The sequence below is a fragment of the Heterodontus francisci genome, chromosome 40, assembly GCF_036365525.1.
Source record: "Heterodontus francisci isolate sHetFra1 chromosome 40, sHetFra1.hap1, whole genome shotgun sequence".
Taxonomy (NCBI): Eukaryota; Metazoa; Chordata; class Chondrichthyes; order Heterodontiformes; family Heterodontidae; genus Heterodontus; species Heterodontus francisci.
Genome location: NC_090410.1, coordinates 6,910,297 through 6,934,599, shown reverse-complemented (window position 1 = coordinate 6,934,599; position 24,303 = coordinate 6,910,297). Strand labels below are relative to the sequence as shown.

The window sequence follows — 24,303 nt, the reverse complement described above, 5'->3', positions numbered from 1 at the left end:
GTTACCATTGCCTCTATGCATGTGGAGGTAAGATATCGAACAGCCTATTTTAGATAAAGCTGGCTTTGCAGGTGATGTTTTCTTTTCTGTTTTACCTGCTGATTGATTGACAGGTCTGTTGACAGCAGTTGTTGTTGAGGTGGTGGTTGCTTAGCGACCCCGGGGTTCGGATCACGTGCTACACACCGCCCCGCCCCCCCCAAGAGGCGGGGGGTTTTAGCAGGCGGAAGTGACGTAGGGAAGGTGTCGGAGCGAAGCAGCCAGAGGTCGGCAGTCATGGACAACTCGGCCAAGGAGCGGGAGGCGCTGGGCCTGGTGGCTGAGGCCGAGAAGAAGGTCCGCTCGGCTCGCTCCTTCATGGCTACTCTGTTCGGGTGAGAGGCCTGGTGGTGAAGGAGGAGGGAGAAAATTAATAAACCTCAAGGCCCTAGAGTTACTGTAGGAGCTGGTTAATGGACCCTGGGGGTGAGTGTAGGAGCTGGTTAATGGACCCTGGGGGTGAGTGTAGGAGCTGGTTAATGGACCCTGGGGGTGAGTGTAGGAGCTGGTTAATGGACCCTGGAGGTGAGTGTAGGTGCTGGTTAATGGACCCTGGGGGTGAGTGTAGGAGCTGGTTAATGGACCCTGGGGGTGAGTGTAGGTGCTGGTTAATGGACCCTGGGGGTGAGTGTAGGAGCTGGTTAATGGACCCTGGGGGTGAGTGTAGGAGCTGGTTAATGGACCCTGGGGGTGAGTGTAGGAGCTGGTTAATGGACCCTGGGGGTGAGTGTAAGAGCTGGTTAATGGACCCTGGGGGTTACTGTAGGCGCTGGTTAATGGACCCTGGGGGTGACTGTAGGAGCTGGTTAATGGACCCCTGGACCCTGAGATAAAAGCAAAATACTGGAAAATGCTGAAATAAAAACAAGAAACGCTGGAAATACTCAGCAGGTCTGGCAGTATCTGTGGAGAGAGAAGCAGAGTTAACGTTTCAGGTCAGTGACCCTTCATCAGAAGTTGTACCAGTTCTGAAGAAGGGTCACTGACCTGAAGCATTAACTCTGCTTCTCTCTCCACAGCTGCTGCCAGACCTGCTGAGTGTTTCCAGCGTTTCTTGTCTTTATCCCTGAACCCTGAGGGTGGGGGAGTGGTGGTGGTCACTTTAAGAGCTGGTTATTAAACCAAGCCCCCAATATCGCTACCTTTCTGCTGGGTGTTTGTTGCCTTTGAGCCAGTAATGTAATCAGACGCTTCAGTATTGCATTGTTGAGGTACTGTTTCATGTCTAAGATGTTAAACCTAGGTTCTGTCTGCACAGATGAATGTAAAAGGTACTATTCAATGATGAGCAAGGAGTCTTTAATTCTTCAATAACCAACTTGCTTGCTTTCTGTGCATATTGGCTGTGTTCGCTCAGTTTGGTGATTGTTCTTTTTAAAAAGTAACTGGACGTGAAGTGCTTGTGGCATATTCTGAAAGATGTGATACAGTACGAGTTCCTTCTTTCCGGGGAAATTATATTCATGAGGGCTTGGATGTTCCAGGACAAGTAATTTCTGGAAGATGCTGTGCTCCTTGAGCTTGGCAGTGACAGTCTGAGGTTGGCACTGATCAGTTTAATGAATTTGGTTGAGCTCAGTTTGGTATGAATCTGCTGAACACTGCACTCTGAAGTTAAGCTGTTCTGGTGAACAGTTTTATTAAGTTTTATAAACACTATCTCATTTCTTCAAGATAATACACTTAAAATCGGTGTGAGATTAAGTTGCTTTAAATAGGCAAAGCCCTGTTTTTATTGCCAAAACAATGCATTGGGTAATTTAACTGGGATGAAATTTAATAGGATTGATTCAGTATTATTGACTGTCATTTTTATGCTGGTTGCACCTGGTGATGAGCACAAACTGCACAATTTTGCTCTGATGACATCCTGCACCAGTGCTCAAGTTCCATTTAATAAAAGAAGCTGGATTTCCACAACTTCAAGATGTCCCAAAGTGTTTTACAGCCAGTGCAGTCACTGTAATGTAGAAAATACAGCAGCCAATTTGTGCACAGCAAGCTCCCAAAACAGTAATGAGATAATAAGATAATCTGTTTGTGATGTTGCCATGAGATCCTTTGCATCCACCTGTGGGGAAGATGGGAACTTAGTTTAATGTCTCATCCGAAAGATGACACCTTTGACTGTGTTGTGCTCCCTCAGTACTGCACTGAGGTGCCTCTCGCTATTGCACGCAGGTTTACATAAATTGTGCGATTTTATTTTTAAAACCTCTTGGGCTTAAATTATTTTTTTTTAATGACTGAAATCTCAAGAAAAGTTCAATATGTAAACTGTCAGATAAATAACTTCTAAACCCTTAATTCAACTTTGCTTTGTTCTGTTCTGGAACGATGCATATTGCATCAGTGTCAGCCATGGCTCATTTGGTAGCACATTTTCTCCAGAGTCAGAAGGTCGTGGGTTCAATCCCCTGTTGGAGACTATGCAGTATTGAGGGAGTCCTACGCTGTCTGAGGTGCTGTCTTTCAGATGAGACATTAAACCAAGGCCCCTCTCAGGCGGATATAAAACAAGAGCAGGGTGTTCTGCCTGGTGTCTTGGTGTCCTGGCCAATATTCATCCCTCAATTGACATCAGAAAAACACATTGTCTAGCTGTTATCCTGTTGCTGTTTGTGGGAAATTACTGTGTGCAAATTGGCTGCTGCATTTCCTACATTACAACAGTGACAGCTCTTCAAAAGTTCTTCATTGGCTAGAAAAGCACTTTGGGCATTCCTGAGGTCAAAGGAGGTGCTATATAAATGCAGTCTTTCATTGGTTGAATATCCCTTTGCAGCAGTATAATTCTGTTCTGCATATTTATTGTGCCTTTTTAAGTTTGCAATGTCTGTACATGTTGCAACCCTGTCCACTTAATGTGAGCTAATGTATTGCTTCAAAATGATGTGGTTAATGTGCTAATGGTAACACGTACAATATGTAGAGTCGCCACTTGACACCACTTGTTCTGTTGTAATCTCCATGAAGTATTTTTGTTTCATGTAGATTGCATGTAGCTGAATGTGCTGCCGTGAAGCATTCTTCTAATTCTGCAGGGTTATTGCCTTCCCCTTGGTCAGAGTCACTGGAACCTGTGAGCTGACCAGAAAACAATGTAAATTGCTCTTGAAATTTTAATTTTTATCTAATTATCTTTCAGTGCAGTGCTTTGGGACATTTTTCTATGCTATCTGAATCTGATTATTTTAACCATTTATTGCAGTTTCAACAGTGTCGTTGAGCCTTGTATATCAGTTTGTATCTTTGTTGTGACTGACTGTAATTTGATTGCAATTTCAGTACTGGATCCATCTAGTCCTGATACATGAATCCTATCTTGTAGCTCTTCACCTATCTCATGCATGTGCTGGTGGTTCTCAATTGCCCCATCATTCAGTATTGCAACCACATGCAGTAACGCCCTGCTGTCCTGTTTTGGGATAGTTATTCTATAATATCACCTTCAATTGACCCTATGTATAGCCATAGTGACTTTAAAGATAACTTTACAATGACTTCCATTAAACCACTGCTTGAACTTGGCGAAAGTTGTTGTGACAGGTACTGATCTCAACTCGTGCCCACATCCAGTGATGCAAAGCTGGCAGTGAATTAAGTTGTATGCATCACTAACTACTCAGGGTTACCTAAGCTCTGAGCATCCCATGGCACAAAATGCAGTACTTCTCACCTGTGTTCGAATGCAAGCTATATTTTATTAAAAGCCCGAAGGGAATTTGCTGTTGAGCTTTTTTTAAAAAAAAAAAGCAGTCTGTCAGATTAACCGAGAACCATGTGAAGTTGACTTTCCTCTAATCTGGATTTGCGACTGTTGTGTAGCTGAGAAAATGTGGATCATGCAGTTTTTTGAGTAGTTTAGAGTTATAGTCGTACACCAGTTCATTGACTTGTGGGCCCTGGGCAGTCAGTAGCAGCACCAAAATAAACTTAGGATCATAGGAACTGGAGTAGACCAATTAGTCCCTTGAGCCTATTCTGCCATTCAATGAGATCATGACTGATCGGCCTAACTCCATATACAATCCTTTGTCCCATATCCCTTTCTGTTAATCTGTTTTAAAATTAACAATTGATCTGTCGTTTGCTATTTGTGGAAGACTTTCAAAACTTCTGACCCCTTTGTGTGAAGTAGTGTTTCGTAATCTCACTCCTGAAAGGTCTGGCTGTAATTCTTTTGACTGTCCCCCAGTTCTAGACTCCCAACCTGTGGAAATAGGGTAGATTGGGAGAAACTATCCGATCTCAATATGTTGTAACAAAATCGCTAAAGCTAACAACAGGGAAGACTTGCTTTTTATCAGACTCTTCCTGCGGCCAGCCCTGACATCTGGCAAGTTAAATCCATCTGTGATCTCTCCCTTCCCCACCCTCCCCACCAAACACTCTGCTCTGGACGTGTTTGCAACCCCTCTTCATTCATGCCATTGTTGGCAGGCATTTCAAAATCCATGTTGTATACCAATTTTCCAAGGAATTTTGAAGAGCCTGTTTTTTGAAAAAATCTTCCTAATTGCAAATGTAATGAAGGAGGCCAGATTTGTGTGAATCTCGGAGAAGCAACGTGTCCCTCCTTCCCCTGTGAACTGTTTAGCTTTCTAACAAAGCACACTGTTGTTTTCCAGACGAGCGCTCGGCAGAGGCTGTGGTGTTTAGTTAAGAACTGGCACCATCACATTTGATAAGTGCTAGAGCAGCATTATTTCCGTCGGTAGTGCTGTTTCAGCCATTTTAAGCTTTAGTTCATCTGGGTTGGCAGTCCCTTGGCTTAGGAAGTCTCATTTGCAGCTGGCTTTTTTTAGCTATCAATGCAGTTTTTAAAAAAAAATGTATATGCATCATAGCTAAGCATGCAGGTCGAAAACATCCTACTCCTAGCATTCTGCTAACTCCACTCTTCAAGCTGTTGGTGTTGTCCAAGTGGTTTGGGGTGTGTCCTCTTTGTCAGCTTTGTTCAGTGGTAGCATTCTCGTCTCCTGTCTACACCCTCGGCTCTGGAATTCCCCCACCCTTGGTGGGACCTTGCTGTGTGTAAATTGGTTGCTGCATTTTGAACATTACAACTGAGGCTGCATTTCGTTTGACTGACTGCTTTGGGACATCCCTCGCTCACACTTGGAGCGCAAGTCCTTTCATTGCCATTCGTTCTTCTGTAGATAAGTAGAAAAAGCTTGCAGACAACTTTATCATTTAACTTGCCAGAAGAGAGCCAATGCCAGGAACAGCCGAAAATGTTCTTGGTTTCAGTTGTTTTTAAAGTAGATGGGGACCTCGAGAGCAGTGAGTTCCAGCTGCAGGTGGACCGTATGCTTTGCCCTATAGTTTAAGGCCAGTTGATAGCTGGCATCTTGAGTTTTTCTTTCTGCCCACGAATAAACCAGCTCAACAAGCTTTAAGAAAAAATGTTCCCCTTGACATACCTCTGCTTTTGCCCCCACCCCCATTTCCTGCCCCCACTCTCTGCAACTTGCAGAATAGAATGGGAGAATTTTTTTTAAAATTACTTTTTTTTTAAATAAGGAAAATTCAGAGTAACAAGCCTGTATTGGCTTTTATTGTGGTAAATATACTCAAAAGGCCAAGCTGTGTTAAATATTTGTTTATATAATATCTGTTATGGATCTAGCTTGCTGCTGCTGGAGACCGTCTGTAATTGCTGTTTACCTTAATGGGATCGATCTGTTATTGTCTCCTGGGATCTGGCTCCCTGTCATGTTCTGCCAGGCGTTCAGCAGTAAAATATATGCAAATCTTTCTAGAATGGCCTCAAAGGACCATTTGATATAGTTTGGTGGCGGAGGGATCTGAGAAGTAGGGAAGCTGCAAGACTATTTAATCTCAGCCCAGAAGATACAACTTCCATAATTCTTTCATGTTCCATATATGTAACTTGTAGAACCAGTGTCAGTCTTGTATCTAGGTTTGAATTTGAAACGCGTTAAAATACTTGTGTATCTTGGCAAATTCAAATGTTGCAAATATCCTAAAGCTGAATTCAACTTCAGATAACCTGTTTGGTGTCTGGTAACAAAGAAAGACTTGCAATTATATAGCGCCTTTCATGACCTCAATGTCCCAAGTGTTTTCTATGCAATGAAGTACTGTTGTAACATAGGAAACACAGGAGCCAATTTGCACACAGCAAGCTCCCACAAACAGTAGTTGACCGGATAATCTGTTTTGGTGATACTGTTTGAGGGATAAATTTTGGCCAGGACACCGGGGAGAACTCTACACTGTTCTTCAAAATAGTGCCATGGCATCTTTTACACCCACTGAAATGTCAGCTTGGGTTTGTGCTGAAGTGGGACTTGAACCCACAACCTTTTTGACTCTGGTTTAATTCCTCCCTTAGAATCTGTGATAACAACTCCAAGAAATAGACTGTGCTCAGATCAATTATTTCAGTGGTTTAATGACATACTCCTTTTCGCAATTTGTAATTTTAAAAAAAACTCTGCTAAATCTACATGCCATGGCTTTAAATTAAAGGATGAGATTAAAAGAATTTTTAAAAATTCAGTAGTTTGAATTCATTGCCCAGATTGGTGGTGGAGGCAGAAATCCTCAACTTTTAAAATGTACCTAGACATGCATCTGAAGTGCTGTAACCTCTAAGGCTACAGACCAGGTGCTGGAAGGTGGGATTAAATTGGGCGGCTAGTATTTCTTTCAGCTGGCGCAGACACGGTGGGCTGAATGGCCTCCTTCTGTGATGTAACTTTTCTATAGTTCCAGTTTGTTTTTCAGAAGCGGAGAGTTATAATGGTTGTAACATCATGGGGCAGGACGTCAGAAATGCTCCATCCATCAATATTGGCGACCACGCTCTGGAAGTGGTTCAAGAGTTCACCTACCTAGGCTCAACTATCACCAGTAACCTGTCTCTAGATGCAGAAATCAACAAGCGCATGGGTAAGGCTTCCACTGCTATGTCCAGACTGGCCAAGAGAGTGTGGGAAAATGGCGCACTGACACGGAACACAAAAGTCCGAGTGTATCAGGCCTATGTCCTCAGTACCTTGCTCTACGGCGGCGAGGCCTGGACAACGTATGCCAGCCAAGAGCGACGTCTCAATTCATTCCATCTTCGCTGCCTTCGGAGAATACTTGGCATCAGGTGGCAGGACTATATCTCCAACACAGAAGTCCTTGAAGCGGCCAACACCCCCAGCTTATACACACTACTGAGTCAGCGGCGCTTGAGATGGCTTGGCCATGTGAGCCGCGTGGAAGATGGCAGGATCCCCAAAGACACATTGTACAGCGAGCTCGCCACTGGTATCAGACCCACTGGCCGTCCATGTCTCCGCTATAAAGACGTCTGCAAACGCGACATGAAATCGTGTGACATTGATCACAAGTCGTGGGAGTCAGTTGCCAGCATTCGCCAGAGCTGGCGGGCAGCCATAAAGACAGGGCTAAATTGTGGCGAGTCGAAGAGACTTAGTAGTTGGCAGGAAAAAAGACAGAGGCGCAAGGGGAGAGCCAACTGTGCAACAGCCCCAACAAACAAATTTCTCTGCAGCACCTGTGGAAGAGCCTGTCACTCCAGAATTGGCCTTTATAGCCACTCCAGGCGCTGCTTCACAAACCACTGACCACCTCCAGGCGCGTATCCATTGTCTCTCGAGATAAGGAGGCCCAAAAGAAAGAATGCATTGATCATCAAAATTTATAATATTTTCGATCCTAATCTATTTCCGGTAGAAAGTATCTCTGGAATGTAGTGTAGAATCTGAGTTGGTCCTCAAGGTGTGCAAGAACTCTCCAGTGCTTCTGATAGGGCAATTAAATTCACTGTTCTCATGTCAGATGCTTTTAGCACCAGTTATATGTGGCTGAAGAAATAAAAGGGCTTTTGTTTTGATGGGGAGGAAGGAGTAGATTCTTTAGACCACTTAGAAATGCAAACATCGTATTTGTAGTGTGCGCTGTGATGACTTCACTCCCAATGAGACTGATTCTTATTTAAGCAAACTGCTTTAATTTCTAGTGGACAAAGAACTGATACAGATGTACTGCCTCGGGCTGTGCTTGCTCAGAACTCCTCATAAGGAGCCCACTGTGCCAGAATTGTTTTCATTGTGCAATTCTCAATTCAGATTCTTTCTACCAGGCACATTAGTTAATTAGGAAGCACCTTTAGATCACTCGGCTTCCCCTGAGTGGAGTGGGTTAAGCAACTTGAACATGATTGTCTTTTACTGCAAGGAATGGTGAGGAAAGCCTTGGGGATTGTCATATGGTCAAGGGTTTATGGCCACAGTTCCTCATTCTGTTTCACAATCAAGGTGCTGCCAATTGGAGGGAAATTATATTCTGGGTTTGGGAGGCAATCCTTGGAAGGGATGTGTTGGCTGTTTTGGAACAGTTGATTAAAGAGTAGCATAGGCCTGGGAGATGTGGAATTGTGTGTGACATTGAAGAGACAATTACAGTAGTTTATCTTAGATATTTCAGATAACATTGCCATATACATTAGTTTGCAGAAGCGACCTGGTAAATAAATAGGATATGGAGTTATCAAAAGGCATGAGTGAGGGACGGAAGATGTTTGTGAGGGTGAAATGTGGAGGCTTTTTTGTGTATTTGAATCTTCAAGATGCAGAATAAAGGGAGTCAGTTTTGGGCATTGAAATACTTTCAATTTTAGCCACCCCATTCTAATCGTGTTCTCCCAAATTATATATACTGCAGTTGGATGTAGGTTTAAACTTTCCCTGTCCCAATGAGTTCCCAGAGACCCTAACTTCAGTGGAGGGGGGAAGAAAAGACTTGGATTTATATAGCACCTATCGTGACCTTGGGAAGTCCCAAAGCACGTTGCCAGTAAAACAGTTTTGAAGTGTATTCACTGTTGCTGTGTGCAACTTGGCATCCTACACTGCAAGGTCCCATAATGAGTAAATGACCAGATCATCTGTTTGTGATATTGGTTGAGGGATGAATATTGGCCAAGACACTGGGGAGAACTCCCCTGATGCCCTTCAAAATAGTGTCATGGAATCTTTTATGTCCACCTGAGGGCAGACTTAATTTAAGACCTCATCTGAAAGATGGCACCGCCCATGCCAATACTGAGAGAGTGCTATACGTTCAGAGTGTCAGTCTAGATTATACACTGAAGTCTCTGGAGGGGGATTTGAACCTGGAGCCTTAGTGGTGCGGTTGCTACTGCAGCGACAACGCTAGAGGAACCCCCCTGCTTTCGTGCAACATTTTCATGTCTCTTACCCTAACCATCCTATGGTGAAGCTGCCAATCTAGTGTTTGGGTGGATTTGTGCTGTGGAACCATCAATGAAGAGCAGAGTGTTGAAACCACTCCTAGGTTTCTTCCCATCATGGCACCCGGTCTTGTCCAGATTTTAACATCCTTCTTCCTTTCTATTCAGAGGGTCGTCTAAATTAGAAGAAGCATGTGAAATGTATGCCAGGGCTGCTAACATGTTTAAGATGGCCAAGAACTGGAGTGGTAAGTATAAATCCCAAGCGCCACACTTGGACTGTGTTGTGTCTGCTCTAGTGAGCATGTTCTAGACAGTGATGTTTGCTGACCTATTTTCAAATTACACTTAGTCATAGTCATCATAGAGGGAGGCCATCCGGCCCATTGAGTCTACTTTTGGCTCTCTAGAGAAATCCAATCAGTCCCACACCCCCGCTTTATCCCCATAGCTCTGCAGGTTTATTTATCTCAAGCACCCATCCAATTTTCTTTTGAAATCATTCAACTTTCCCGTTTCCACCGTCTCGTAGGCAGCGAGTTCAGATCATTGCCACTCACTGTGTAAAAAAAGTGCTTCCTCATGTTCCCCTGCATCTCTTGCCCAAAGCCTTAAATCTGTGTCCCCAAGTCCTTAGTACCATCAGCTAATGAGCAGGTTTTCTTTGTCTACCTTATCTAAACCCATCTTAATCTTATGCACCTCTATTAAATCTCCCCTCAATCTTCTCTGCTCCAGGGAGAACACTTCTCCAACCTAACTATTCTGGTAAATCTGTTCTGCACTGTCTCGAGGACACTGTCATCCTTTCTACAATACTCGAGTAGTGGCCTAACCAGAGCTTTATAAAGGTTCAGCATAACTTCTCTGCTGTTGTACTTAATACCTCTATTAATGAAGCCCAAGGTCCCATGTGCTTTGCTAACTACTCAGTATGTCATGTCACATTCAAAGATCAATGCACATGGACCCTCAGGCCGCTCTCTCCTTGTACACTGTTTAGAACTGTGCCATTAAGTATATATTGCCTCTCCCTATCCCTTCTGCCAAAATGCATCACCTCACACTTCTCTGTATTAAATTCCATCTGCCACTTGTCTGCCCAACCTGCTAGCTTGTCTGCTCTTTTGCAGTTGTTTGGTATTGTCCTCACTGTTTGCCACACCTCCAGGTTTGATGGTATTGGCAAATGTTGAAATTTTGAACTATAATCCAGTATCCTAGTCATTTATATAAATCACAAAAGCGGTGGTCCTCGCACTGAATCTTGGGCAACACTCTCTCCCATCCTCCAGTCTGAACAAGGCTTTACCACAACTCGCTGCTTTCTGTCCTTAAGACGATTTCTAATCCATGCTGACACTAACCCTCCTATTCAGTGAGCCTCAGTTTTGTTCACTGGCCTTTTATGTGGTACTTTGTCAAATGTTTTCTTAAAGTCCATACAGACAACATCCATTGCTTTCCCTTCATCAGAAAACTCAAATTCAATTAAAGTTGTCCAGCCTTTTACTTGTGGGTTTGATTGCAGTCATGAATATTAATCGGAGAGCACAGACCACCTGTACCAGGAGCAGGGGACCTGCTGGAAGAAGTACAAATATAATTTATTGAAGTTACATGGCAGTGTATTTGAGCTTTCCAACTTTTTAACGTCAGGGAAAACTGTAAAATTGGTTGAAATGTGCATTAACCTGGGCTTGCAACCAGTGAGTTGGCAGACACTGCACATTGGGGTTTGATCACCTAAGTGTGGATTAGTACTCTAAAGAGGCATGAAGTTCATGTGGCCTTCTCCAGCGATCTTTCACATCTTGGATCTGTAAGCGGTGACGTTGCCAAGCTCAGACCCATGAGTCTACCCACAAGGAGCCCCCAACACATCTTGTTGGTTCTGACTGAGGATTTATCAGGCGACATTCCTAAGCCTTTTCGAAAGCATCTGGGTTCCACCGATTCAGAGAAAGCACAGACCAGGAAATAAATATAGGTGCAGGCAGCTCCTGTCTTTCCCGAGCCTCGGGGGCTAGAATGGCAGGGTTATGTGTTGGACACTACATAGAACAGGCAGCCAGGATTTGGGAACAGCTGTTCTCCTCTGCTCTATTCCGAATGGGGAATAATCTCTGATAGTCATTGGCATGTTACCACTTTTTTTTTTTAAAAAAAGGAAAGCACCCTCGCCTATGTAGGTTACTGCCATTTTGATTGAACATAAAGTTGCTTGGTCAGTTCAATTAATATCTCATCAATCATTCCCCAATGGAAAGGGCAGGTAAGAGCAACCTGCTCCTGGGCTTTTACCAGGGTCACACTATAATCAGCGACAGGGGCTCCAATTTACAATGGGGAAAGCAAATGCCAAAACATGTGTTCCTGTACTCTGTTTAGATTTGAATTCTGCTGATGCACTCCTGCAAAGTGGATCCATGGAGTATGCAGATAAAGCATAAAACCTGGGTGCCAGGAGTTGACGGCATCACATTGATCTGAGAATTTTAGGAGGTGCAAAAAGAAATTGCCTGATTAACTCTGGACTTGGCTCATGTAAATATACATAAAGGACAAATTCATATTATCTGTCTTATATTTACCAAAGATAGTTTGCAATCCCATTTATGCTCTTTGAGCACAGAACACTTTGTGCGTTCACTGTATTTGCTATTTTCCACAGACAACGTATGCTGATATTACCCACTCCTAATGTTTGTACCTTTTTCTTTAGCTGCAGGCAATGCCTTCTGCGAGGCTGCTAAACTCCACCTACACTTGCAGAGTAAACATGATGCAGCTACAAACTTTGTGGATGCAGGAAATGCCTTCAAGAAAGCTGATCCCCAAGGTAACTCTCTTGGCCTTAAATTACAAATTAATATGTTTGCAGAATGAGGGAATGTAGTTAAATTCAAGCTAAATTTAATTCTAAATACTCAAATCACTTAATTGCCATTTTAAGTCACTCTCTTATTTTAGCCTCTATTTCAACAGCACTATATTCCCTAAATTTTCTGAAATGTAGTGTGCAGTTTATAATTAATAAAAACAAAGTGTTGGAAATACTCAGTCGGTCAGGCAGCATCTCTGGAGAGATGAGCAGAGTTAACATTTCGGGTCTGTGACCTTTCATCAGAACAATGATGAATGACCAATTTACAGACCTGACTCTTGTATTTGTGTTTTGCAAGAATACAGTAATTCTACAATTTTAGAAGCTGTTACTTCAGAACATCAGTGGAAACAGATTTATGGTGGTTAATCAATCATCCCACCTAACCAGCTGCAGCTGACTTCTTGTACAGGAGCCAACCAACTAGGACCTGACTAGTCTACTGGCACACAGACAGACTGAGGCCTGGTTTAAAAACATTATTTTCATCTGTTTACCCATTGGTGCAGCAGCCAAGGCTAGCAGGCTGGAGAAGTAGCTAAGCCTGGGAGCTGTGTAATCAGAACAATGACAGAACAGCTCAGTCTCTCCTCTGTCAGCATGCAAAAAAGCACAGAAGCCCCTGATTTTTACCAAGACTCAACAATGATCATTCTGCCTATTGCAGGGCAGAAATTCAGTTATCCTGATAAACCAACAATCAGGGTTGATCTTCAAGATTTTCAAGAAGCTAAGTGGAGCAGATAGGGTAGATAGAGAAACTATTTCTGCTGGTTGCAGAGTCGAAGACTAAAGGGGCATAGTCTAATATTAGAGCCAGACAATTCAGGAATGAACATGGGAAACACCTATTCACACAAAGGTTGACAGAAGTTTGGAAAAATGGCAATTGATGCTCTGTCAATTAATGTTAAATCTGAGATATTTTTTTTTGTTAAGCGATATGGGGCACAGATCAGCCATGATCTCAGTGAATGGCGGAACAGGCTTGAGGGGCTAAATGGTCTACTTCTGTGCCTATGATATGCTGATAGATGAGATGAAAAAGGGGTGGGAGGAGTCACGAGCACGGGGCATAGATCAGTTAGACTGAATGGCCTGTTTCTGTGTTCTGTGCTATGTACTGCTCTGAAATGTCCTTGGTAACATGGTGATTAAATGATGGCTAGCCCTTGGGTTTGAGGAGAGATTAACCAATTTTGGGCCTGATTTTATGCTGTTTTTCATTCAGGTGTGATTATAGGGGAACATTGCACATCACTGTACTTATCAAAATAGAATAACAACAACACTGCTTGAACTTAACATGTGTCCCAGCACAGTGTCCTGCAGCCTGTACAGCAAAAGGTGTACTTAAGAATGTGCTTTTGGTGCATTTGACACTAACCTCTTTATTGTGAGGAAAAATCTGCAGAAGAAAGGAACATTGGCAATTTAGCTGACATGCCCCAAATAAACACTCAATCTGGGTTCTTTGTTCTAGAAAAATTTGCACTTGTTGCTGAATTACAAAGGACAAGCAGTGTTCTTTTAAATCATTGCTCTTTCTGATTGTGTCTCTCTCTGTCTGTTCAGTTTATGTTGGAGGAGGTGGGAAGAGAAGGACATGGCAGGCTTATCCACAAAGTATTGCATGACCTTATTAACTAAGGCTGCCAAGCAGGCGATTCCTTCCTAGTAGCCCATTATGAATGTCTAGTGCATATTTTCTGCCTGTCCTCACTTGTACTGAGGTGGTAACAATTATAGCAGGGTACAATCATTTAAAAGGAGGAGAGAGAGAGAGAGAGAAGAATGTAATATTTTTAATAAAAACAAGAAACGCTGGAAATACTCAGGTCTGGCAGCATCTGTGGAGAGAGAAGCAGAGTTAACATTTCAGGTCAGTGGCCTGAAAGGTTGACTCTGCTTCTCTCTCCACAGATGCTGCCAGACCTGCTGAGTATTTCCAGCATTTCTTGTTTGTATTTCAGATTTCCAGCATCTGTAGTATTTTGCTTTTACTGTAATAATTTTAAATTTGACTGAACCTAAAATGTTTTAAATGTTAATGTTCGGGTTCTTTTTTTTTTCCAGAGGCCATTAATTGTTTGAACAGGGCTATAGAGATTTACACAGATATGGTAAGACACTGATTTCAAATATTTGGAATGTGTTAAGTCATCTGCATTGCCTTCCGATGAAAAGGTTGAGGGTTCAAGCCCCACTCCAGAGACTTGGCCACAAGCTAGGCTGAGCCTCCAGTACATTTATTGAATGAGTTCTGCATTGTAAATTATTAATATTCTTGACAAACAAGGGAGTCAAAGGGTATCTGAGATCGGCAGGAAAGTGGAGTTGTGTCCACAAACAGATCAGCCATGGTCTTGTAGAATGGCGGAGCAGGCTCGAGGGGTCGAATAGCCTACTCCTGCTCCTAGTTCGTATGTTTTGTTTGAGGTCATTTGGGTGAAATGTTATAACCAAGGCCTGGTCTGCATGTTTTATTTATTTATATAAATGTTTGTTTCTATGTTCAGGGGAGATAGAAAGGATCCCCATTGAATTGTGCAATGTCCTGGCCAACGTTCCTCCTTTAGTCAGCAACAGATCAACTGGTCATTTTCTGGTTGTGGGACCTTGCTGTTTGTTGGATGGGATTACGCACTGATGCAACAAAGCACTATACTATACCCTGACTGTGAATGTATGATGTGGAATGTACTTATTTGTGGGGTAGCTGGTACAAGCCATTTGCTTTAAGATTAGTTGATTTTTAGCTACTCCATTGAGAACTGTCCGACAGACAGGTCTTGCTGCAATCCAAAAGAACTCCTCCTGAGATTCACTAGGATTTGATATGAAGGCATGTTTTTCTACGTCTTTGTCTGTCAAAATGAGTAATTCCTGTTGCCTTTACTTTGCGGTGGCAACCAGGACTATTCATGCTGGTTTCGCATCATATTAAAGCAGCTTTTAGTTACACAAGCAGGTTCAGCAAGAATGTGGTGTGATGTTCAAAATGTTTTTGCTTGGTTATGTTCCTGCTGCTGTTCCACGGCCGACTTTTGCATCTCATCCTTTGTTAGTATGATCCGTTTTCTTAAGTGCAAGTTTGTGACGCAAATTTGTATTTGTATTCAGGGCCGGTTTACAATCGCAGCAAAGCATCACATATCAATAGCCGAGATTTACGAGAGTGAGATGGTGGACATTGAGAAAGTAGGTATCTGAGCTGTCGTGAGGTCTCCTGTTGAATTTGGGCTGAATATTCTATTGAATATTTGTGCTGGCTCTTTAAATGTTAAACTGAGTTGCCATGTAAAACTAGAAGTTATCTCTGTCTCATTCCTTGTGTTTTTTTTTGTTGTTTTTACAGCTTGTGGGGGCAAAGTTCTAGTTGTTAAGACTTACAGATCAGGAAGGTCCCTTTGTCAATACCTGATCTGTAGTAGTTCTCTGCTATCTGGGAGCTATAATGTATGAAAAATATTGAGGTGCTTTTCGTGGAAACAGAGAATTATTCTCAAGTCCTGGAGGATTTGACTCTGGGATATGCTTCCACAGGTGCTCATCACAACAGCTTGCATTTATATAGCGCCTTTAATGTAGGTAAAATATCCCAAGGCGCTTTTCTCCACAGGAGTGTTATCCAATAAAATTTGACACTGAGCCACAGAGGGAGATGTCAAGACAGGTGACCAAATACTCAGTCAACTACTTAAGTTTTAAAGAGCATCTTAAAGATGGAGAAGTTGAGGGAGGGAATTCCAGAGCTTAGAGCTGAAGGCACAGCTGCCAATGGTGGAGCGATTTATTAAAAAAAAAAAAAATTGGAGATGCTCAAGAGGCCAGAATTGGAGGAGCGCCGATATCTTGGAGGGTTCTAGGGCTGGAGGAGGTTGTACGGATGAGTGGGGAGGGGGTGGCTGGTGAGGTTATGGACTTGAAGGGGTTTAAAAACTAATTACTCACCACTACATCACCCATGTGGAATTGAAGATGAGTTTCAGTGGGCTTTGTAGAAAAGTCCATTCCTGCCCTCGCCCAAAATCTGATTTGTTTGTTTTATATTTAGCCTCCATATCATTGAAAAATAAGAAATGGGCTGTGCTACTGCTAAATTAGTTTCAAAAATGAGTTGTTTAATGGCAGAATTTTATACTGTCCTAGTTCTGCCTGTGAAATGAGACTCCTCCCTCGTGACTTTCAAAGGTTCATATTTATTCTCACTTGGCAAATACTCTGCTTTTCACTGAAACTTCGTTACAGCTTGACTATTTTTCCTTTTCAGGCAATTGCTCATTATGAGCAGGCAGCCGATTACTACAAAGGTGAAGAGTCCAACAGGTTAGCAATGCTTTTAATACTACTGAGTTTTCGGTATTACCGTGCTCTCTTTCACCAGCGTTATCCAGGTCGTGTCCAGTTGCCACATTTATAATAATGAAGCATCTTGCTAATAGGACAGAGTTGTGAAAAGTCTTGTTTGATGTTGATATCTCCTTCCCCACTCCCCTTACTGGGGTAGGAATTTGTACATCAGATGTTTTCAGTGTTCAACGTTGACCTAAAGAGAGTGACCAAAAATTATAACAATGCGTGCATGCATGAGTTTTTAACAGTCTATAATTTGGCTCTTGCTATCCTCATATTGATACAGAAGTCATGTGGAATAGTTGTGTATATATCTAGCCTGATTATGTTTTGTGCTCTGCAGTTCTGCGAATAAGTGCTTGCTGAAAGTTGCTACGTATGCTGCACAGCTGGAACAATATCCCAAAGCCGTAGAAATATATGAACAGGTGAGTGAGTGAACGTTTGTCTCCCACCAGCTTAATCTGGGAAAGCAGCGCCATCCAATTTTTATTTCAGTCTGAGCTCCCCTGATTAGTTGGGTAAATGCTTTGCATGGCATCCTATAGAGCTGCAAGTTGGATTCCCCTGTTAGCTGATATTGAGGCAGAGGTTGAGATGCTCCTGGTAGGAACAAGAGTAGCCTTGACCCTGTTCCCCTATTCAATTAGATCATGGCTGGTCTGTATCTTAATTCCATTTACCCATCCCTTAATCCCCCTTACTTAATAAAGATCTATCAGTCTCTGGTTTGAGATTTTTCCTTGCCACCCCCCTGTCCCCTCACTCCCCGCCTAGCTTCAACATCTTTTTAGGGGGGAGAGTTGCAGATTTTCACTAGCCTTTGTGTGACTAAGTGCTTCCTGACATCACCCCTGAATGTTTTGCTGTAACTTTATGCCCCCTTGTTCCCCCCACCAAAGGAAATAGTTTGTCTCCATCTCTACCCTGTCAGTTCTTAAACACCTCAGTTAGTTCATTCCTTCATCTTCTATACTGGAGGGAATACATGACTACTCTATGCAACCTGTCCTTTAACCCTTTTAGCCCCTGTTAGCCTCAGCAAGTGGGAGTGGTTAGAAATCAGCCAAGATTCCTATTCCTAATCTTCCTTGCTGGGAAGACTATCTGTGTGACTGATGGGTAAGGGCAGCACTCACTGTTGAGGCTTGCACTGGATGCTTGGTTGAGCTGCCAGAGAACTGCAAGCACCTTGGGGAATGGCAGACAAACATGAGTTAGAGAAACTGGTGTGGGGAAGGACCAAATACCTAAAAATCCATCAGGTTTCAGGCTCTGACTCTGTAACGTTCTGCACTGCAAGTTGCAGAACTGGGCAGTTATAGCATTGTTGCCTTTTTTTTTTAAAATCTGTCTTCTAGTTTCCAATGTATTTGTGATTTTAATTTGAGTCAGCCAGCCTTTGTCCAATATGCTTTTTGAATGTGCTGGCATGCACTTGACTCCAATGTCAGTGAGAGTGAAGTAAAGGCTTTTAAACATTGCACAGTGGGATGGGGTCTGGTGGAAGTTGGTGGGGGGTGGGGGGAGAGTGTGTGGCTGGGGCTGTTTTTCTTCCCATGGCACTGCTAATCCTGTCAGGGCTGCGTAGTCCCCAGTTTGCTGATATCTCTGGACGTCAGTGACCTGTAACGTAACCACATGGTATTTGCAGCACAGAAACAGACAATTCGACCAAGAAGCTCATGCCAGTATTTATGCTCCCTATGAACCTCTTTTTGCCCTCCTTCATTTCACCCCATTAAAGTATCCTTTTCTCCCTCGTGTTTATCTAGCTTCCCCTAAATGCATCTATACTATTTACTTCATCTATTCCTTGTGGTAGTGAATTCTACATTCTCACCACTCTGGTTGAAGAGCCAATATTCTGCCCATCACCTTAAACCTGTTGCATTCAGTTTTTATTGATATGGGAAAAGTTTGTCTCCTTCTCACTATTTTCCTTTCCACCCTGCCCCTTTATTTTTCTCCATTTATCATATTTGACACTTGATTTTTGCAGTGAATTTATGCTCTTGTACACCACAGGTAGGCACTACAGCCATGGATAGCCCGCTACTGAAGTACAGTGCTAAAGAATACTTCTTCAAAGCTGCTCTCTGCCACTTCTGTGTCGACATGTTAAACGCTAAGGTAGGTTGGCGCCAGAAAACAAGTCAATGGGGGATGATATTTTGCCTCTAGGTGATTTAGAAATGATGTGACTTAAAGGGAATGTTTTTGGAGGTGATTTAAAGGTGGTGAGTGGCAAATGCGGCCCTTGTGTGATTGGAGTGAGGTTGGAGACTAAGACCGTGTGAGAGTTTTTATATATCCTGTGCTGCTTACTCTTGGGCAAGGAGAGGATTTTAGAGCAGTGTGGTTTTCAAAAAGCATGGGGCTGGTACTCATGATCTCCAGCTATTCATTTGGCAGATTAGTTGAAAACTTGGGGGAAAATGGCATAAACTGCAGTTAACGGCTAGAGATTGAGAATTTCCTGTGGAAATCCCAGGCGATGTCTCGTATCAACATGCACCGTCCAAGTCTTTTGAGACTGAGGAGGTACAGTCCATGTGCGAGCTCAACAACGGGGCAGATTTTGTTGATCAGATTCATTTTCTGCTTGGCAAGATGTGAAGCTGGGAAAAGCCCAGGTTGTGGACTGGTGGATCTATGGAATACCCACTCTCACCTCTTCTGTTTTTTTTAAAAATCTGTTTGCTGCTACATTCTAGATGTTTTTTTTTTGTTGTAAATCAGAATAACCTTCATCCAACAGTCTCACTCTGCATTTTAATCATTCCGCAGTTGGCAGTGACTAAATACGAGGAAATGTTCCCGGCCTTCTCGGATTCCAGGGAGTGCAAACTGGTCAAGAAGCTTCTGGATGCTTTTGAAGAGCAGAATGTTGATGGTTACACTGATGCAGTAAGTGTTAGAGATTTTGAGCAAGCGTCCAAATTTAATAGTAACTTAACAGCAAGTGCAACATTGGTTAATGCATGTGCAGTTTTGATTTTGGTGAAAGATTGTGCCTGCTGCTTGAATAAAATGAGGCTCCAGTCATACTGAGATGGAGTATTTTATTTTTCCCTGTACTTGTTCAGTTCATTTTTTTTTGTTTGAGGAAGAAAAAAATGTTTAATCATCATCCCTAAGCACCATAATCTCCCAGTCCGGCTGACTGCCTTCCTGACAAGTCTGGGTTGCTCTATAGCTGCTGTAATGCAGTAGAATGACAGACTTCCATTCCAGGCCAAACCCTGCTCTCTGATCCTATTCGCAAGTTGTACAATTAAGATTGAAGAGTCTCTCAACACATCAGTATCCTAACTCGCACCAAGTCCTGTTCACCCATCACTCCCCTGGGCTTGCTGACCTGTGTTGGCTCCCAGTCCAGCAATGCCTCGAATTTTAAAGTTCTCCCCCTCATTTTCAAATCTTTCCATGGTCTCCGCTCTCCCTGTTGCTGTAACCTCCTGCAGCCCTCCAAGATACCTGCTCTCCTCTAATTCTAGATTCTTGACCATCCCTGATTTTCATCGCTTCAACATTGTCTCCTACCAAGCTTTTGGTCACCTGTCCTAATATCTCCTTATGTGGCTGTGTGTCACGTTTTGTTAACGCCCTCATGGAACACCTTGGAATGTTTACGTTAAAGGCGCTATGTAAATGCAAGTTTTCCAATCTGCTGTGCATTGCAGCTCTGACAGTTTGCACTGGCCAGGAAATGTCTACTGCTAAAATGGAAGTGAAACTCCCCAGTTTAAGGCAATAGCTTAGGTCCTAGATTTGACCTTTGCTCTGTGCTGCGATAGCTGATCTCTCTGAACTCTCCACAGATAATGTTTCAAGGATGTTCTAATTGGCCCCAGCATTTCTGAACTCGGGAGTTGATAAAGTCAGCCAGCGGCCCTGCTCCTGATTGCTAGCTAGTGACTACCCAGTAGACCTGTATCTATTAGGTGGGGACTGATTGGGCTCACTTATGATGCCTACCTTGAAGGAATAGCCAGCATTTGTTGTCAAGGCTCAGATTCAGAATAGTGTTTAAATAGTGTGAAATGAATCCACTAAGTGTAGGCTTGGTTCAGCGATGGCACTCGAGTCTGAATGTTGTGGGTTCGAGTCCCACATCATATACGTTGATGCTTCAGTATAGAGGAAGTTGTCAGGGATGTTGAAACAGAATGTGTACCTGCTGAGCTCCATGCACTTCAAATAGTGTCATGGGATCTAGGATTTTTTAAATTAATTCATGGGATGTGAGCTTCGCTGGCAAGGCCAGCATTTATTGCCCATCCGTAATTGCCCTTGAGAAGGTGCTGCCTTGAATCGCTGTAGTCCATGTGGGGTAGATCACCCACAGTGCTGTTAGGAAGGGAGTTCCAGGATTTTGACCCAGCGACAGTGAAGGAACGGCGATTATAGTTCCAAGTCAGGATGGTGTGTGACTTGGAGGGGAACTTGCAGGTGGTGATGTTCCCATGCATCTGCTGCTCTTGTCCTTCTAGTTGGTAGAGGTCGTGGGTTTGGAAGGTGCTGTTTAAGGAGCCTTGGTGCCTTGCTGCAGTGCATCTTGTAGATGGTACACACTGCTGCCACTGTTCTTCGGTGACAAGAGTGAATGTTTGTGAATGGGGTGCCAATCAAGCGGGCTGCTTTGTCCTGGATGGTGTCGAGCTTCTTGAGTGTTGTTGGAGCTGCACCCATCCAGGCAAGTGGAGAGTATTCCATCACACTCCTGACTTGTGCTTTGTAGATGGTGGGCAGGCTTTGGGGAGTCAGAAGGTGAGTTACTTGCTGCAGGATTCCTAGCTGCTGATCTGCTCTTGCAGCCACAGTATTTATATGGCTACTCCAGTTCAGCTTCTGGTCAATGGTAACCCCCAGGATGTTGATAGTGGCGGATTCAGCGATGGTAATGGCATTGAATATCAAGGGGAGATGGTTAGATTCTCTCTTGTTGGAGATGGTCATTGCCTGGCACTTGTGTGGTGCCAATGTTACTTGCCACTTATCAGCCCAAGCCTGGATGTTGTCCAGGTCTTGCTGCATTTCTACACGGACTGCTTCAGTATCTGAGGAGTCGCGAATGGTGCTGAACATTGTACAATATCAGAGAACATCCCCACTTCTGACCTCATGATTAAAGGAAGGTCACTAATGAAGCAGCTGAAAATGGTTGGGCCTAGGACACTACCCTGAGGAACTCCTGCTGAGATGATTGACCTCCATCAACCACAACCACCTTCCTTTACGCTAGGTATGACTCCACCCAGCGGAGAGTTTTCCCCGATTCCCATTGACTCCAGTTTTGCTAGGGCTCCTTGATGCCGCAATCTGTCAAATGTTGCCTTGATGTCCGGTGCAGTCACACTCGCCTTGCCTTTTCTCTCTGGATGTAAACGTTTCCATTGGCGCTATTTGGAAAGTAGAGTTTGTCTTGACTGCAGTGCAAAAATAATATGCATTTCTTTGTGAGGTCTGAAGTGCAAGATGCTATCTTCCTTCCCATACAAAGCCAAGGATGCATCTAATATTTAACATCTTTTCAGTGAGATTGTAATCTCTTCTATTGGAGCCTGTGCCAAAATTTAAATTTAAACTTTAGGTGATATCCAATTCTGATCTACAGAGCTCGAACAAAGTGCGAGACATGGTATTGCCTAGTAACTGATCACGTTCCAACTGAAAAAAAAAGTTAAAGCAGATTTTAACCATTGATTCTGACCATTGATACACGTGGAACTAAGCTCAGAACCAGCTGCCTCAAGACATTCAGGCTGTTAACATTAATCAAAAACGACAGCAGCCTCAGGTGTACACATTTGACATAACTGTTATCTAACAAAGTATCTTGTATAACAGTGTTGGAAACTGGAAGGTTATCCTTCTGCATTGTCCGGCGTGGGTGGTGTCCTCAAATATACTGAGCATGAGTTTAGGTCACTCAAGGACAGCAGCTTATTCAATTTCCTGCAGGTCTTTCCAAACCTTATCAGCTGAAGAATCCCTCCAGCCCCACAACTATGTGCTTGTTAGCACAGTAGGTGAATGCAATATTGAATGAAAGACTTGCATTTTTATAGCGCCTTTTCACAACCTCAGGACGTCCCAAATGCTCTACAGCCTATTATATGTGGTCACTTTGTAGTGTAGGAAGCTCCCACAAACAGCAGTGTGGCAATGAGCAGGTTAATCTGTTTTAGTGATGTCGATTTGGGGAATAAATATCGGCCAGGACACTGGGGAGAACTTCCCTGCTGTGCTTCGAAAAAATGCCACGCGATCCTTTGCAGCCACCTCAGGGGGCAGATGGGTTTAACATCTCATTCGAACGCCTGTGCCTCCAACAATACAGCACTCCCTCAGTACTGCAGCTGGGACTGTCCGTCTAGATTTTTGTGCTCAAGTGGGACCTTGAGCCCATGGCTTTCTGACTCTGAATTTATCAATATTCACTGAGGAAAAACCTTCAAGCTGACTGTTTATTCCCTTTGCAGGTGAAGGAGTATGATTCCATCTCTCGGTTGGACCAGTGGTTGACTACAATGCTTCTACGTATCAAGAAGTCTATCCAGGGAGAAGAGAGTGACTTGCGTTAAGGAGCAGCTGTTTATATGTTAAAGAAAAATTTCTCAATGATGAAAATCCAACAAGTGAAGGGGGGAGGGCAGGGTGAAGAAAGATGGTAAAAGCAAAATACTGCGGATGCTGGAAATCTGAAATAAAAACAAGAAATGCTGGAACCACTCAGCAGGTCTGGCAGCATCTGTGAAAAGAGACCCTTCCAAAGAAGGGTCACTGACCCGAAACATTAACTCTGCTTCTCTTTTCACAAATGCTGCCAGACCTGCTGAGTGGTTCCAGCATTTCTTGTTTTTATATTAATATTGAAGAAAGATGGTTCTTGATTTAAAAATACACTGCAAATCAAAAGTGAAGGAACATTCCAGAATTGGAAGTGTTTGAACAATTTTTTGCATTTATTTAGGAAGAAAATATTCTTGCTTGCGGATTAGACTGGCATGAGCTGTATTTTTTTTTTAAACGATCTTTTATAAACTGTAGATTTACCCCACCCCACATTTTTCTCTATCCTTTGTGTAAAAGAAAAATGCAATTTTCCTGTTAAATTCATGGCATTAACTTAATGTGTAATAAAACTTGTAGCTATTTAAGATTACCCAAGATGTAACCTGAAACTAGAGAGAGAGAGAGGAAAAACTGCCCAGTGATTGCCATATTTGCTTTGCGCAGTTTATCGGCGTGCATTTTGCTAGTGGGTTAGCTGATTGCTGTCCTCCAGTCCCTTTTCTGAAAATAAGTGCTGACTGAGAACAGGCTCAGCCTTGGTTGTGGTGCCTACTGGGATTGGTTAGTCCAGAAAGTAAGCTAATAGTTGTGTCAAGGAGGGATTTTGAGCACACTGTGGGGGGAATGCTGTACCAGCGATTAATTAAGTTGTATACATGTTTTAACCGGAATATTCTTGTATGCTGCTCAGCACATACTGTTGAAAATCTTGCGAGTATTTATTTGCTTTTGGGTATATTTAGGGAAGCACTTGTCGCAGGCCAGTGTCGACATAGCATCACATTACACAGAGGTCTGGGGTCTAAGCGAACCAGCTCTCGGAAATGTAGATTTACTGCGTGCAGGAAATCTGGTGGGACAAAGCCTGTCTTGCACGGGGAAGTGTGTGCGCGCGTGTGGGTTAGACATTTAGCTTCTTGCAACCATTGTATAAATGCATAATCTCATCTAATTTTTAAATCTGAATAAATGAAGTTACACCAAA

At 43.1% G+C, this 24,303-nt stretch overlaps 1 protein-coding gene across 1 annotated transcript; it reads left to right on the top strand.

Moving 5' to 3' along the window:
• The first annotated feature begins 224 nt into the window (after window positions 1-224).
• On the top strand, window positions 225-24,303 carry LOC137353023 (alpha-soluble NSF attachment protein). Its single transcript, XM_068018932.1, has 10 exons — window positions 225-374; window positions 9,443-9,522; window positions 12,000-12,116; window positions 14,238-14,284; window positions 15,285-15,362; window positions 16,435-16,490; window positions 16,861-16,945; window positions 18,546-18,650; window positions 19,308-19,427; window positions 23,006-24,303. The coding sequence occupies exons 1-10, from the start codon at window positions 277-279 to the stop codon at window positions 23,105-23,107; spliced, it is 888 nt and encodes a 295-aa protein (XP_067875033.1). The 5' UTR covers window positions 225-276; the 3' UTR covers window positions 23,108-24,303.